The sequence below is a fragment of the Pezoporus wallicus genome, unplaced genomic scaffold (genome assembly GCF_028554395.1).
Source record: "Pezoporus wallicus isolate ANWC-B61680 ecotype Strahan unplaced genomic scaffold, APGP_CSIRO_Pwel_v1 contig_13006, whole genome shotgun sequence".
Taxonomy (NCBI): Eukaryota; Metazoa; Chordata; class Aves; order Psittaciformes; family Psittacidae; genus Pezoporus; species Pezoporus wallicus.
This window is the reverse complement of record NW_026638875.1, coordinates 203,712-219,570: the sequence shown is the minus strand read 5'-3', so window position 1 is coordinate 219,570 and position 15,859 is coordinate 203,712. Positions and strand designations below refer to the sequence as shown.

Below are 15,859 nucleotides of genomic sequence, written 5' to 3'. Positions count from 1 at the left end.
TTAAGGCTAAATTTAGAGGAGACAAAGAGCAATGCGGTGTATTTTGCAGTGGAAAGGGAGAGAAAAGCAGAACCATGCAGGGGAAGATTGTTTCACAACATATATGAAGCAAATGAACACTTGGTCATCTGCAGTGTCTCTTTCTGCTCTCATGTACAAACACAGCGTTTGGGGCTCCATCAGCTTTTCACTTTCTTTTAGTGCTAGCACCCATCAGTTTGGCCTTCTGTGAAATCTACTACTCTGCTGCTGTGGTTTTTCCTAGCTTGGGTTATTTTAGAGCAGTTTCAGGGTGTTTCACCCTTTTTTAAAAGCATTAAAATTTGGGTGCAGTACCACAATGGAAATCTGGATGGACTGCTTGCATTATAGTACTGTTTGTCTGAAATGGGGAAGCTGGAAACTGTGCTTGCTGTGTGCATGCTCTAAAGCATAGTCTTTTCAGTCATGCAAGCTAAAGAGCAGTGCTTTTTGCTAGGTCAGTGTTTGTGCCTTTTACATTCCTCTTACAGAACATGTATTTGAGCTACTTAACTCTCAGTGACTCCTTTTTTCCAGTTACTGAAAATGAAATTGCAATTAAACTTAATTCACTGCCACTGAAGGTCAGCCTTGGAGGTTGGTAGCTTTATCATGAGCTCACAAACAAGATTTAGGCCTTACATTTAATGAAGGCATCTTTATGAGAATAATTGTGGGAATCGTGAGAAATCCATTTCTATTGCCTTCTTTTTAAGTAGAACAACTTAGAACATGCAGTGCTTTAGAAACAGATGAGGCTGAGAATTAAGATGCCCCTTGCAAGGCAAGCAAAATCCCTCATGATGCTGCCACTGCAATCTTCTGCACCAGAGGAATAGTGCAGTGAATATTTGTGCCTGTCTTGAAAGTGCTTGTTAGCATGGTACCTATTGTTATGGGTTTTCAGAGTGCTGCCAGGCACAGCTGATGACAGGATGGGGGCTGAAAGCAGAGGCAATCCTGGAGGGAAACTGCATGGATAAATGGTGACTTCTCCTTCTCTTTCCTGCAGCTGCCAGCAATGGCTCTGCTATGGTGCGGGTCCTGAGCATCAGTGCTGCTGAGAGGACCTTGCTGAAAGGATTCACAGGTGGTGTGGCTGATCTGGCTTTTGCTCATCTTAACTCCAACCAGCTGGGGTGCTTGGATGAGGCTGGCAACCTTTTTGTCTGGCGCCTGACCATGGATAAAGAAAAAATCCAGTATCCTGTCAAAGTAGACCTCATTTCAGTCTTTATGTAATGGGTAGATGTGAATGCAACATCAAAATTACAACTTCTGTTGTAGCCTTTCCGGAAGAGCAGCTTGTAGAGGAAATGTTGATAGTTTTGCCCCTTCCAGAGTATCAAATCAGTCAACCTGTGCCTGTGCTTGGTGCAATCATCATCTGAAATTGCACCCAACTTGAAATTCTGGGAGTGCACCTCAGTGCTCCTTCTGATCCAGACAAAAGTAGTCAGTGAGAAATGTCAGTCTTTACAAGCTGGCCTTACACATGGACAGTGTCACCTCAACTGTGACAGTTTTTTTACTCATGTTTATCCAATTCTAGCTCTTTTCGGTAGTTACTTTTCAGAGGAAGGGTATTTAAGTATGTATATTTCCACTCACTGTCTTCTTTCCAGATCTGTCATCCTTCATTTGTGGTTGTGAAATTTATTTTCTGTGTTTGATTCATTGCCCTAAATAATTTAATTGCTAGGAGGGACTGCCCAGCCCTTCTGGGAAGCATGTCAGTCTGTGGAATATGTCATCATAGGTTATAACTTCTTAATTGTGTATCATAATTTCAAAAGCAAGTGGAACCAGGGTGGTTGTAGTGTAAGATCTGATCTGGAGGGGTGGACTAGAGGGCTCAGCCTGTGCAATGTTGTAGCTTTGCTGTCTTTCTGTGGTAGTGTTGTGATGCTAGCTGCACTCATTTATTCTGTCCATCAGCAGTTGTGCAGATTGCACATTCAGATTGTGTGCCTGTTGTGCTTATCCTGTCCCTGTCTGCAGCCTGCAAGGGAAAATGGTGAGAATCTGTTAACTTTTGTAAGCTTAATGTCTCCTGCCAGTGAAGAAACACCAGCTTGTCTGCTTTCTTAGCAGAATCTTTTTGCCTGCTTTCTCTTTGAATCACAGTGATCAAAAAACTCTTGAGGTTTAATAGTATTTAACAGAGGACAAAGCCTGAATAGGTTACTGCTGAGCATTAGTAACACAGCCAGTATGTTATGTTCCTTAACCATGGTGATCAGAGAGGAGATCCTGGTTAACATCAAGCGGCCTGACAATACCCCACTGAACACCTCTCGAAGAATCATCTGGTGCCCTTTCATCCCGGATGATAATGAGGAGAGTGGTGAAGAGGGAAGTCAGACGTTGGCCTTGCTGCATGAAGACAGGGTAAGGAAACCTACTTGAAATGTTATCCCTTATTATCCTTAGAGGGAGAGAATCTGTTGAAGGAAAGAGGTGATACTGCTAGAGTTGTAAAGGCTGTTGTCTAGTCCACGCTGGGGATCCTACTGTAATATGAAATGTGGGATTCCTCTCTTCCAAGGAGAGGCCATAGTGATCTTTCTCTGGGCTTCAGGAGGGTAGAAAGTGGTAACTTCTGCTGGACATTGGATAGCAAGGACCAGTAGAAACAATGCAGAGGGCCAGAGGCATCACTCGTTTGTTCAGGCTGAGCCAGTACCTAGGGGAGGGGTTTGTTGAGCAGCAACTACAGCTGCCACAAGCAGTCAAGCAGTTCCCTGTTATGTATGTACAGCTAGGTGCCAGGGAAGCATCTAATGGCCAAATCAGGTGGGAACAGGAAGGTTTATATCACATACTTTTCATTGGGCTGGTATATCAGGATATACAGTAAGAAATTCTCCGGTAATTGTAGAAATAAACCTCTGTGCCTGCATGTTTGCTTTCCAGGCAGAGGTGTGGGATTTGGATATTATCAGAACGAGCAACAGCTCCTGGCCAGTGGAAGTGCCTAATATCAAAGAAGGCTTCATCGTAGTGAAAGGCCACAGCACGGTATGAACCTATTTTGTTTTCTTTACTGTCATCCTGTAGATGACCGCTACAGGTCAGTAGCAGTCAGTCAGGTTTTCTCTGGGTTATAGTGTCTCAGGAGCTGCAGTTCTTAGGACACTTGGCTGTAAAAAAAAAAAACCAGTTTCTTACCCATCCATACTCACCACAACCTGCTAGCTGTGTACACTGTACACATCCTATTGGTACGTAGCTTCTGTTTAAAGAGCCAAGGTGAATGAGTAGTCATTTGCTTTCAAAATGGCTATTGATAAAAGTAATCTGTATTTCCAAGAGCCTGTTTGACAACCTGGGCTGTACTTCAACTATTTTCTCATACCTCCTAGTATATGAAACACTTAACACTGCTGTGGTTCACTGCTAGATGAGAAGGGGAAAATTAAGCCCAGTGTCATCTTTATTCTTCTGATTTCCCAAAGACTGCAGTTCTATCTGTGAATACAGTGCGCCAGGACTGCAGCTGATCTTCAGTAGGTGGTATTTTGAATATAAAAGAAACAACTGGAGAGAGCCCAATTTCACTTCTTGAACAGGATGATGACAGAGTATCACTTAAATAAAACAATGATTATGAAATTATAATGATGGTGAAAAGCCAGAAGATCCCAAACCAAAGTGCTCATAATATGAGTAACAGTGGGAAGAGCAGTAGCACAATCCATTGTACTTAAATTTGCTGTCTGGAAAACGTGATTATTAATTATTATCAAAACAACACAACGAAGTCCTCACAGTTCTGTGAAGGTTTAAGCTGCCTAGTGACATGTCTTGTCAGAAATCACTCTGACCTATATTGTTAAACTGTTAGTCAGATTCCTGTTTGAAGAGACACTCTAGGTGTCTTCCTGTGAAATAGAAATGCTATAACATGATTTTCTGTGTCTGTTTTTCTTTCTTGTGTAGTGCCTGAGTGAGGGAGCACTTTCTCCAGATGGAACTGTGCTGGCCACAGCAAGCCATGATGGTTTTGTCAAATTCTGGCAGATCTATATTGAGGGTCAGGATGAGCCAAGGTAACTGGAGAATTAGAGAATAAAGGATCTTGGAACAGAGAGCAGCATTTTCTCTGTGAGAATTTCCTTGTTACAGAGTCACTTGCAATGGTCATTCTCAGCACACTATAAAGATACAGGGTGAACTTACTTTACAGGGTGTTTGTGAAGTATTTTGATTCTGAAGAGTTGTGTCACAAAATATCACACAAGGTTTGGTGAGCTTCTGGAAAAAGCAAGGAGCTGTGTCTGGCAGCAAGCGTTCTGTGCTTTGGACAGCCTGTACGCAAACTCTCTTGTACTGTTCCTGTAAATGCAGAGAAGTTCTCTGAGCTGTTCCTCTCAATGTTGAGTTCTTTCATCTATTGTACCTTTGTTAAGACACCAAACCAAATGGCAACATTTATTTATTTACTGGTCACAATTCTGTCTGCATGGGTTGTGATCTTCTTATTTTATAAGGCTGTGTGCACCTACAAGTTGATAACTCTTGATAGCTGCTGACTTAATGCAGGTTTTGGACAAGGAGTAGTGTGTTCAGCGCCGACATATTATCTTCCTTGCTTACCACTTGCTGCACACTTGACTGTTTTCTCTGGTTCTCTGCTAGGTGTCTTCATGAGTGGAAACCCCATGATGGTAGGCCTCTTTCCTGCCTGCTCTTTTGTGACAATCATAAAAAACAAGACCCAGAGTAAGTCCCCAGTCCTGTACTTTGGAGTATCAAGGTTTGGTAGTGTCTTCTAACTCTGCCTTTGTAGGGTTCCTTGTAACTGCATTGTACTCATAAAAATTTAGCTTTGTGTCAGGAGCAAGTCCTGTCCTCTTTGTAATCAGCTTTCTGGTGATGGAGAAATAGATAAGGCTGTGAAGCACAGCCTAAAATGACAGTTCTAGTGTCAGTTCCACGAAAGCAACAAAAATTGTAAATTGATGCGCCCTTTCAGGTTTATGATATGGTCAGTTCAAACTGGTCTGTTATCCTCCAGATTTCAACTGCAGTTGATTAAGAGATAGGTTTATTTCTGGATTTGTTTCTTTAGGGCTTTTTTGTGTTTGTGTTTGGGGTTTTGGGGTTGTTTTTCTTGGGGGGAGTGGGGGTGGGTTTTTTTGTGTGTGTGTGTGTTTAATTTTTATTCAGTAGCAGTTGGGGCCTTAGTGTTCTTGAGAGCTGTGGTTGTGCCTCAAAAGCAGAAATTTTCTGTGAACTTTAAGACACGGTGGGGCACAATCAGCTATGGGTGGCTTATGAGGAGCTCTTCTGTGAAATGTCCTTAAGGGAAGGACCAGACTTTCTTTAAGAGAACCTAATTCTGTGGTGCCTGCAGGGTTCCCTTCTGGAGATTTCTCATCACAGGAGCAGATCAGAATAGAGAACTGAAGATGTGGTGTACTGTGTCTTGGACCTGTCTGCAGACTGTTCGGTAGGTGTTGATGTGCTGACTCCCCGAAGGGTTGGATTTACTTTGAGCAGTGGATCTTAACAAAGCTCTCAATTTCAGGTATATTTACTCTGTAGAGGTGATCCTTGATCCCCAATGTAGTCTTCTCTAGCCCCAGTTAGAGCCTCCTCCTTAGCTTTCAACAGATAGGAGAGATGGCAGTCAGGGCGGTGGCAGATTGAGCATCAGGTTGGTGGTGGTGTCAGGTTGACCTTTGGCAAGGCCGCAGACATTGATCCTTCGATACACTTTCTTTGGCGTTACCAAGAGCTGTTGTCTTTGCAGAGCATAGACAGACCTGTAGCATAAGAAGAGGCATGCCAAAATTGTACACCTTGAGTGCTTCTGTAAAAATACTAGAGATTCAATAACCAATCTAGGATTTTTTCCCATTATTGCTTTTTCTGATTTAAATAATCAGAAGCTGCTATGTTGACAGACCTTAAGCAATTATACAAGTCTTATTTGCTGAGCCATATACATCCAGAAGTTTAAATTTTGCTTTAGTCCATTCTTTCACTCAACTTATGTTCACTGCTTTCTCGTTTCTGATGGTGGATTGTGGCCTCTGATCACAGGCACACTTAAGGCCACTTCTGAATTGCCATTCTAAAGCTGAGTGCTGCTTTTTCCACCTTTTACTACAGAAGGTCCAAAGCATGTAGATGGGTTATTTTGGTTTCTGGAATATGTTAAGTAAAGACAAACTGTCATATTTGATTTAAATGTTCAAAATCCTTAACTAGATCCTATTGTGTGATGTCCCTCTTAGCTGAAGTCTGCACTGATGTTGGCAGTGTGGGTGGTTGCACTGTAAAGTGGCTGTAAACTCCTTAAGATGTTTGTTTGTTTGAACTAATACAGTTTCATCGCAGTTCTGGTTGCGCTAATCTACCTTGCTTTCTGCACCACCCTCCATCCCCTTTTATTTGTGGATCTAGCTTTTCTCCTGACATCTTCAGCTCCATGAGTATTCTTCCCAGCCTGAAAGTCTGCCTGGACCTCTCAGCTGAATATCTGATACTGAGTGATGTGCAGAGAAAAGTAGGTGGTTCATTCTATTGCTGGCTGGGGGGTAATGACAACAGAAGGAGGAATGGCCTTCTATCTGATTGGTTCTGCTGCTTAGGTCTAGGAATTTTACATTAATAGCTAAAAATGGAGAGGCTGGCCTCGGCTATTTCAGTGTAAGATGGCAAATGGTAACAATTTAGCCAGTTAATCCTGAGGAGCCTTCAGGTTTATTTCTTACTCTGTAGTAAAGCTCTCCCTTGGAGAAACCTGTGTCTGGCACAGTAGGATTGAGTCCCTGATCAGCATTGACTCAGTAGTGTGCTTGATGAAGTTCCTTTGGGTGTTCTGTTTCAGGTTTAAATGGCACAGGCTTTATTCTTCATGCTATTTCCATTGTTCCAACTTTAGTTCAGATGCTAGGCTTTGTAGTCCACACACATGTATGCATGGTCTGCTCTGAAAGTTCAGTGACTTCCTGTTTCTGATTCTTCCAGGTTTTGTATGTGATGGAGCTGATGCAGAACCAAGAGGAGGGCAAAGCTTACTTCAGCTCCATCTCAGAGTTCCTCCTTACACACCCAGTCCTAAGCTTTGGCATACAGGCAGTGAGCCGCTGTCGGTTAAGGCACACTGAGGTGCTCCCACCAGAAGAGGAAAGTGACAACTTGAGTGTAGGTAGGTGGGAAGAGATTTGGCTGCTGTGAGATCAGGTTTTTTTTTCCTGGCTGGTTCTGGCTTTCTGCTGAAAGGCTGGTCTCTTCTCCCTGTAAATAAGTGATAGGATAAGAGGAAATGGCCTCAAGATGTACCAGGGGAGGCTTAGACTGGAGGTTCGGAACAATTTCTTCACTGAAAAGGGTTGTCAAGTGTTGGAACATGCTGCCCAGGACAGTGGTGGAGTCACCATCTCTGGGGATATTTAGAAGATGTGTAGATGTGGTGCTCAGGGATGTGATTTAGTGGTAGTCTTGGCAGTGCTGGGTTAGTGGTTGGACTCTGATGCTAACCTAAGGTCATTTTAAGGCCATTCCCACAGAATCACAGAATGGCTGAGGCTGGAAGGGACCACTGGAGGTCGTCTAGTCTAACCGTCCCTGAGCAGGCTCACCTAGAGCACATTAGTCAGTATTGTGTCCAAACAGCTCTTGAATACCTCCAGGGAAGGAGACTTCACAACCTCTCTGGGCAGCCTGTTCCAATGCTCAGTCACCCACAGAAAAGTTCTTCTCATGTTCAGGTGGAACTTCCTGTGGTTTCATTTATGCCTGTTGCCTCTCATCGTATGACCTGGAACCCCTGAGAAGCATTTTTTCAATCTAAACAAATCCATGGTGGTTATTCTCTTGTATGAAATACACCCTGTGCAGCTACAGTACTTCAGGGAAGCAGAGTAGAGCTGTGTACAAGGGACCTCTGGAGGTCTCTCATCCAACCTGCTGCGTGAAGCAGGGCTAGTGGCTAATCAGGTCACCTATGGCTTCACCTGGCTGCATGTTGAAGGACCCCAGATGTGACATCTCTGACTCTCCTCTGGTGCCCTGTACCAGGGCTGATCCATTCGTAAAGAAAACACTGTGAACCTGAAGTCCCAACCCAGATCGGAGCCATTGCCCATTACCACTCAGAAACTTGACTGAGGTGTTTTTGTTACTGAAGAAGCATTCTAGAAGTGTGCAGGCTGAAGTGAGTGCAAGTGAGGCTTTGGTTAAGGTGCAATATCAGCTGCCTGGTATCTGAGCCATGATACAATCACATAGTATTTCATAGTCATTGCCCTCAGCAGAACACAGGGCACAACTTCTGGCAACACAGGGCTGAGTCTCCCTCACTCCACCATCCTTTGCAAGCTCACAGGAGCAAAAGAGTTCCTGGAAGAATTGGCAAGATATGTCCGTGACTGCTTGTCTGAGTAATTAAGACAAGCTTCTCTCTGTGTTATTAAACATCAGAGGTGTGAGTGCATAGTCAGAGAAACCAATTGGTTGCCTCTGAGCTGTGTCAGATGTGAAGACAGTGCACAGTCGGAGCTGAGGGAAAGGGTGGGATTCTTTTCTGTTGCATCTGGAAGGCATATTTTTCCAAATCGAAATCTTGCAACAAAAACGAACAAGAGAGGTTTTAGGGGAGAGGTTTCTGAAAAACACAGAAGATACATTCTTCTGGGTGTTACTATAATGAATATGATACTGAATCTTCTGGAGAGCTGTCCCCGCAGCCATTCTTTGATTGCTGCCTCTCTTTAACTCTAGGCTTGCCCCTGGTCTCCTACCTTTCTGTTAGTAGAATTTGGAAAGATGCTTTGAGTAACATCTTTCCTGTTAGAAAGAATCCTTGACCATACCTTGAATCATGTATTCAGTTCTGGGCGCCTCACTACAGGAGAGATATTGAGGTGCTGGAGTGGGTCCAGAAAAGGGCAGCAGACCTTGTGAAGGGCCTGGAGCACAGGTGTGATGAGGAGCGACTGAGGGAACTGGGGGGTTTAGTCTGGAGAAGAGAATGCTCAGGGAGACCTTATCCCTCTTTACAACTGCCTGGCAGAAGGATGGAGCCAGGACATGGCTGGTCTCTTCTCCCAAGCAACAAGCGGCAGGACAAGATGAAACAGCCTCGGGCTGCACCAGGGGCAGTTTAGACTGGAGACTAGGAACAATTTCTTCATCAAAAAGGTGGTCAGGCATTGGAACAAACTGCCCAGGGCAGTGGCGGAGTCACCATCCCTGGAAGTGTTCACAAACCATGAAAACAAGGCCGTTCGTGGCATGGTGTCCTTCACAGTGCTGGGAGATGGTTGGACACTAAACACTAAAAGCATGTTTCAAGAGAATCAATTCCATGAGGATCTGAAAGGTCTTTTCCAACCTAGTTGATTCTGTGTGCTTCCCTATGCCTGTTATTATATGTAATATGCTAATAACTATTATGTGCAATAGCTAATTCATGTTGTTGACAATACTGGTGCCATATTGCTCTGAAATGCAGAAGAAAAATAACTGATACAAGTAGCAAGTCAGGAGTAGCCTGCGACCAAAATATCAGGTCCCTGATTTGTGCTTACATGATGAGGACAGCTTACATTGGAGTGCCAGGTAATTTTTTTTTTTAATGGGGTTTATCTTTCTACACAGCTTTCTTAGCAGTGAGACTGATACTGGTGTGGAGTGAATGTTGACAGTGCTGGCTGATGTGAGGTTATTGCAGAGCTCTTCGTAACCAAAGTTGTTTGCAGCCAGGAAGGATATCTGGGCCCTAGTCTGAAGTTTTGTTTGACATAAGCTAATGTATCTCTCTTAATATATGTCCAACCAGTCACTTCCACAGCCAGAACAAATTGCTGGCAGTTCCAGACCTCTCCTCTTAACTAATGAGGTATCCTTTTTTTTTCCTTCTTTTTTTTTTTCTTCTTCTTTTTTTTTTTTTTTATCTTTCTTGAGGCTTGTTTGGCTGAATTAGAGCAAACTTGAATGCTCTCACGTTGAAAAGTATCAGGAGTGCAGGTTACATTTTACCTTAACAGGGTGAATCACCTCTGAAGTGAAGTGAGGAAGCTCTATTGTGCTGGTGCTCTACTGCTGCTTCTACTTGCTATGATGTTTTCCTAGTACTTTGTAGTTTCCATCCAACTTCCTGTTTAACTTTTGTTTCATTTCCAGAAGGTGCTCAGGGAGCTGGTGCTGTTGAATCAGCAGCAGGTGTGCTGATAAAACTCTTCTGTGTACACACCAAGTGAGTATGTGTAGCAGCTGTGTGGTTCTCCTAACTGTTCACTGACCTGTAGAAATTTAACTTATCAATTCCTTTTGTTCATAACAAAAGCTACAAAAGCTACTTGGCCCCATAGAAACTTCTAGTGGTGTGGTTAACATGGCATTACCAGGAAGTAGCCCTGCATGATGTGGCAGCCTAGTATTTTTGTCATCATGAGTACACAATGACTTAAGAGTTGTGCTCATGTGTAAGTGCTGGGAAACATCTAATACCCTTGGCACCAGAGCAACTTGGTGACGCAGCTGAATGAGGATCAGCTTCCACCTATTCTTTCAGAGGCAGAAAAACATATTCCAGGAGAATCAGTTCCATGAAGAGAAATCTTCTAAGCTTTTGACTTTCCTTGGTGATTCATAAACTAATCAGAGATGCCTGTTTCTTTTTCAGGGCCCTACAGGATGTGCAGATTAGATTTCAGCCTCTTCATAGCCCTGACACAAGTACATCCATGCCTTCCCATGGCTCACAAGAAGAATTTGGTGAGGATTTGAGTTAAATTTATCTTTGAGCCTTTAAAGGTGGTTGTTGTTGGGGAGGGAGGCAGTGTAGGTGCCTCTTTGTGATAGTGGTTGTCATTTCGTAAAGGGTTTTGAATATGAACTAGTGGTGAAGCACAGTCCTTGATTAAACAAATGTGTGAGGATGGAGCATAGGGACATGTTAGGCTAGGAGTGCTAATGCTTTGTGTACGCTTGAGTGCACCTTCCTAGGTGATTTTGCACTTGTGCCAGCAACTTGATGTTTGTCTCTTGTCAGGCGGAAGACATTAGAGTGACACCAGAGCTCTGGGAGCAGAGGGGACTGGATGGTGTGTAGTGTGCTCTTTCAGTTCATTCACCATTCTGGGATGTGGCTGTTAAACTGGCCTTGCATTTAGGGAAGAAAGGAATCTTGGATCTCTTATCAAGGCCTGATAAAATCCACTCTTCAGCTTACTCTTGTAAGCATAACACAGCATCTGACTGGGATGTTGCAGGGTCTTTTTGTTTGTTCTTTTTGGAATCAAGTATGTCTGATAATGGCATAAGTTCATACTTTGTGGAATTAAAGCTTTAGCTTTTGGGGGAAGATCCTGTAAATTGGTTTGTATTTCTCCCTTGGAAGCATTTCCAGACCACATGGCTGATCTAAGCACAGAAGAGCTGGGATCAGAAAAAGGATCAGTGCATGGCTCTCAACCAGACCTGCAGCACATTGCTGATCTGCCTGTACCAGCAGACTTTCTTTCTCTCTCAAATGATGCCAAACCTAAGCTGATGACTCCAGATGCATTCATGACACCAAGTACATCTCTTCAACAGGTAACCAGAAATTAGAGTTGCTGTTGGTGGTACAAAGGGTGGTTTTGGATTTTGATGCTTTTGGGTGCTTTTTCTAGGCTGCAATGACACTGATAAGCTATGTCAGCTGAATGCAGAGCACGCAGAAAACTCTGTGCATGTAACCGAACTGAGTAAAGACATGTTGGCATGCCTAAAATGCTAAACTGGCCTAAGCTTGTGTTCCAAGTGCTGTGTTCAGCAGCACACCTGCTAATGTAGCTGTGTGGTGTAGAAATACGGGTTTGGTAAATAACTGTGTCTGAGCTGGCAGTCTGTTCTTACTGGTTTACATGTCTTGTTTGAAGCTGTGATATAATGGAAGAAAATGGACAAAGAACTGTCATGTTTTGAGCCCAGCCATTAAATCAGAACCATGCATCCGCTTGCTCAGTCCTCCCCCTTCTCCCCCTATGCCCACAGGGATGGGGAGGAGAATTGAAAGAATGTAACTCCCATGGGTTGGGATAAGAACAGTCCAGTAACTAAGGTATAACACAAATCCACTACTGCTACCACCAATAATAATAATAATAAGAGAAGTAAAAAGGGAGGAGAATACAACCACTCATCAGCTGCTGACTGATACCCAGCCTGACCCAAGCAGTGATCTAGCCTTTCCCATTAATTTCCCCCAGTTTATACACTGGGCATGATGTGCTGTGGTATGGAACACTCCCTGGCCAGTTTGGGTCAGGGGTCCTGTCTCTGCTTCCTCCCAGCTTTCCCTCCTCCCTGGCAGAGCATGAGACTCAGAAAGTCCTTGGTAGGAGTAAACATTACTGAGCAGCAACTAAAAACATTGGTGTTATCAGCGTTGTTCCCAGGCTGAAAGTCAAAAACGCAGCACTGCACCAGCTACTAAGAAGGAGAAAAATGACTTCTACTGCTGAACCCAGGACGGTACCCACCTCTTATTCCATACCATTCACATTAAGGTCAGATCCCACATTTTTCAGTATACACCATTGCTTGTCTCATATATATATATATATACATACACATACATAACACACAAAGAGAGAGATATCATTCCTTAGTCCCTTGACCAATCCCTGTAAAGCTGCTGAATTCATCTGGTCTATGATGTCAGGCTCCATCTCTTCTAACAGTCTTTCAGAGCAGGAGAGGCAGTGTGCGGTGTTGGATTGTTGCCCGCTGATGACACTGCGGACCTTGTCTGGTCACTGCTGAGCTCGTCTGGTTTTGTCAAAGTTCGTTCTTTGTTGGGATGATGGTCAGAGGGAAGTCAGGGCCAGTCACTGGTGACCTGAAGACATTTAATTGGTGGGCTATGAAAGCGTTATATAGCAGGCAATAGCATACAATTGAGTTCATTGGCTGTTTTCCCCTAAAATCAAATCACCTTCAGGTACGCGTCGGACTTCCCCATTTTCCCTTTTTAGCAACCAAGTGTATTCGGGTCCCTGAGCAAAAAGCAGTCCCACGAGTGGGTTTGCCTTTACCTGAAGCAGGAATAACCCAGACTGTCTTCCCCAGCAAATTCTTTATGTACATCACAGGAACTTTATCCTCTTGTACAGTATGTAAAAGTTCCTATTGGGCTGGGCCAGCCCTGTTAGCAGATCCTCTGGTGTTGACCAACCAGGTGTCCTTTGGTAAATGTGTATCCCAATGTTTGAAAGTCCCACCACCTGTTGTTCTCGGTGTGATTAGTGCAGCCCACTTACTCTATGTAGCATCGGTTGCATGTTGTGTAGAGGGGACCCTGCCTTTGAACATCCAGCCCAGCACGGGCAACTGGAGTGCCAGGAGGAGCTGTGCTTCAGTACCAGTCACTTCTGAAGCAGCTCAAACCCCTTCGTAGGCTGCCAATATCTCTTTCTCAGTTGGGATATAGCTGGCCTCAGATCCTCTGTATCCCTGACTCCAAAAGCCAAGGAGTCAACCTCGAGTCTCCCCTGGAGCTTTCTGCCAGAGGTTCCAGGTAGGACCATTCTCCCTGGCTGCAGTGTACAGTACATTTTTCATGTCTGGCCTGATCCAGACTGGTCCAAGGGCTACTGCATGAACTATCTCATTTAATTTGTTCAAAGGGCTGTTGTTGCTCAGGACCCCATTTGAAATCATTCTTCTTCTGGGTTACATGGTAGAGAGGTCTTACAATCAAACTGTAATTTGGGATGTGCATTCTCTAGAACTGCACAGAACCCAAGAAAGCTTGTGTTTCTTTCTTATTAGTTGGTGGAGACATTGCTGTTATCTTGTTGATCACATCTTGGGGATCTGGCAACATCCATCTTGCCATTTTATTCCCAGAAATTGAATCTCCTGTGCAGGTCCCTTGACCTTACTCCGTTTTATGGCAAAACCGGCTTTCAGCAGGATTTGGATTATTTTCCTCCTTTTCTCAAAAACTTCTTCCGCTGTATGGCCCCACACAATAATGTAATCAATGTATTGCAGGTGTTCTGCAGCTTGCCTCTGTTCCAGTGCAGTCTGGATCAGTCCAGGGCAGATGGTAGGGCTGTGTTTCCACCCCTGGGGCAGTTGGTTCCAAGTGTACTGGGTGCCCCTTCAAGTAAAAGCAAACTGTGGCATGCACTCTGCTGCCAAAGGAATTGAGAAACATGCTGTTGACCATTCTGCATCCAGCTGTCATGTTAAAGCCACTCAGATGTTCTTGCTTTGTAGCTTGCCTTTCTGCCTCTATGCTGGATTTCTGGTGGTGGAGTTTTCTCTGTGTGCTTTTAGAATGGGAGTAGACATAAAGGATGCACTTTGAAAAATACTTTTTAATTTAAGAAATGTGACCTGCATCTTAATGACAAGGTGTGGACAAGGATTCCACTGGTGAGAAGCTGTGCTTTTTGTGGTTACTCTGCCTTCCTGTGAGAAATTAACTGTCAGCAGTTACTTGCTGTGCTGATATGATCCTTACAGGGAAGGAGGAGAGTGCCTGTGGGCAGCCCTCCACGTGCACATCCTAAGGCAGGGCTTCCCCCACCAAGGGAGGATGCCATGGTTGTCACCACAGCTGGAATGTGTACTTGAGGAGGCTGGATGAGGACAGATGGCACATGGACATATGTAGAAAGGGAGGTCATGCTGAGCTGACTAATGAGAGACCACGCTGGTGACAACTTAGGCACTAAAGAATAAATTAAACTTCTCTTAAAGGTTTTGCTGTTGCTGGCAAAGTTGCTGAGTGCAGGAGTTTATTTCATGCCTGTTGGTGGGTATCCTCAATGCAAAGATGTCCCAGGGGAAAAGTTGTTGCTGGAGTGATGATTGCATGTACTCTTTACTGCAAGGAGCAGCTCAGTCTTCGGTTTGGACAGTGTAATTGTTCAGTTTAAACCTGGCTTTTCACTGCTGCTTGTCTCATGGCAGGCTTTTTCTGGCTGGCAACAGCACCTAGGAGCACTGTAGGTTTGACACAGCCTTTAATTTTGCTCATCTGTGCTCTCTGCCATGAGTACTGTCAAGCCTAAGAAGCTTGGCCACTCCAGCTTTCCCAGCTGTTTGTGTGCTCTCTGTATGTGTATTGACAGCCAGAAGCAGCAGTTGGGGCCAGCATGTCCCACCATGCTCTTCACAGGTGATAAGAGCATTCTGCCTCTGTGTATCAGCAGTGGAGGACCTAAACCTTGTACAGACTCTGGCCTCACTAGACCTTGGCAGAGCAGCCTAAGCTCAAAGAGCAAAATGGGAATCTGGGGCAGAGCCCTGCAAAATGCCATTTTTGGGGAGAACAGTTCCTCAATAACAGCAGTTGTGGTTCATGTAATTGGTGTGTTAGGGCTTGTCTTCTACCAGCACCTGAGCGCTCTAGCAGTACCACTTGACCTATTATGTTTTCTATTCCCTCTTCACCCAAGACTCTAGGAATTCTGGAGCCAGTACCCTCAGGCAAAGTTCTCTTGAACTCTTCTGTGACACCCTGACTGCTGTGTTCTCTTCTAGATTGCTGTGTCTCCAGGCAGCAGTGTCAGTTCCTTGACTTCAGTCACAGCCATGAGTAGCACTTCTGTCACAGATGCCTCTATGCCCAGGTAAATAGCATGTGTATTAAATAATATATCTGCAGGTGAACTGATACAGTCCTTCAGGGTGGCACAGAGCTGTAGTGCATCTTGTACAAGAGACTACTAACTTGAGTTAGAAACTGGCTTGAGTCCCAGCGTCCCTGCATAGGCAACTGTTTGCATCTCTAGTGCAGCTTGGAGCATGCCTGTTGTCATCCAAGGGACCAACAGTAGTGTTTCATTTGTGCCTCAGAAGGGTTCTCTTATTGCGTCTC

The 15,859-nt window shown here is 44.3% G+C and overlaps 1 protein-coding gene across 1 annotated transcript in view; it reads left to right on the top strand.

Moving 5' to 3' along the window:
• The window catches only part of EDC4 (enhancer of mRNA decapping 4), a 227,129-nt gene that overhangs the window by 193,250 nt on the left and 18,020 nt on the right, over positions 1 to 15,859 (top strand). The window contains exons 6-17 of the mRNA XM_057412914.1: positions 1,034 to 1,223; positions 2,265 to 2,412; positions 2,938 to 3,042; positions 3,964 to 4,073; positions 4,663 to 4,746; positions 5,381 to 5,476; positions 6,436 to 6,538; positions 7,003 to 7,183; positions 10,162 to 10,234; positions 10,664 to 10,755; positions 11,381 to 11,577; positions 15,523 to 15,611. Coding sequence (XP_057268897.1) covers positions 1,034 to 1,223; positions 2,265 to 2,412; positions 2,938 to 3,042; positions 3,964 to 4,073; positions 4,663 to 4,746; positions 5,381 to 5,476; positions 6,436 to 6,538; positions 7,003 to 7,183; positions 10,162 to 10,234; positions 10,664 to 10,755; positions 11,381 to 11,577; positions 15,523 to 15,611 — 1,468 coding nt within the window. The remainder of the gene's footprint in view (positions 1 to 1,033; positions 1,224 to 2,264; positions 2,413 to 2,937; positions 3,043 to 3,963; positions 4,074 to 4,662; positions 4,747 to 5,380; positions 5,477 to 6,435; positions 6,539 to 7,002; positions 7,184 to 10,161; positions 10,235 to 10,663; positions 10,756 to 11,380; positions 11,578 to 15,522; positions 15,612 to 15,859) is intronic.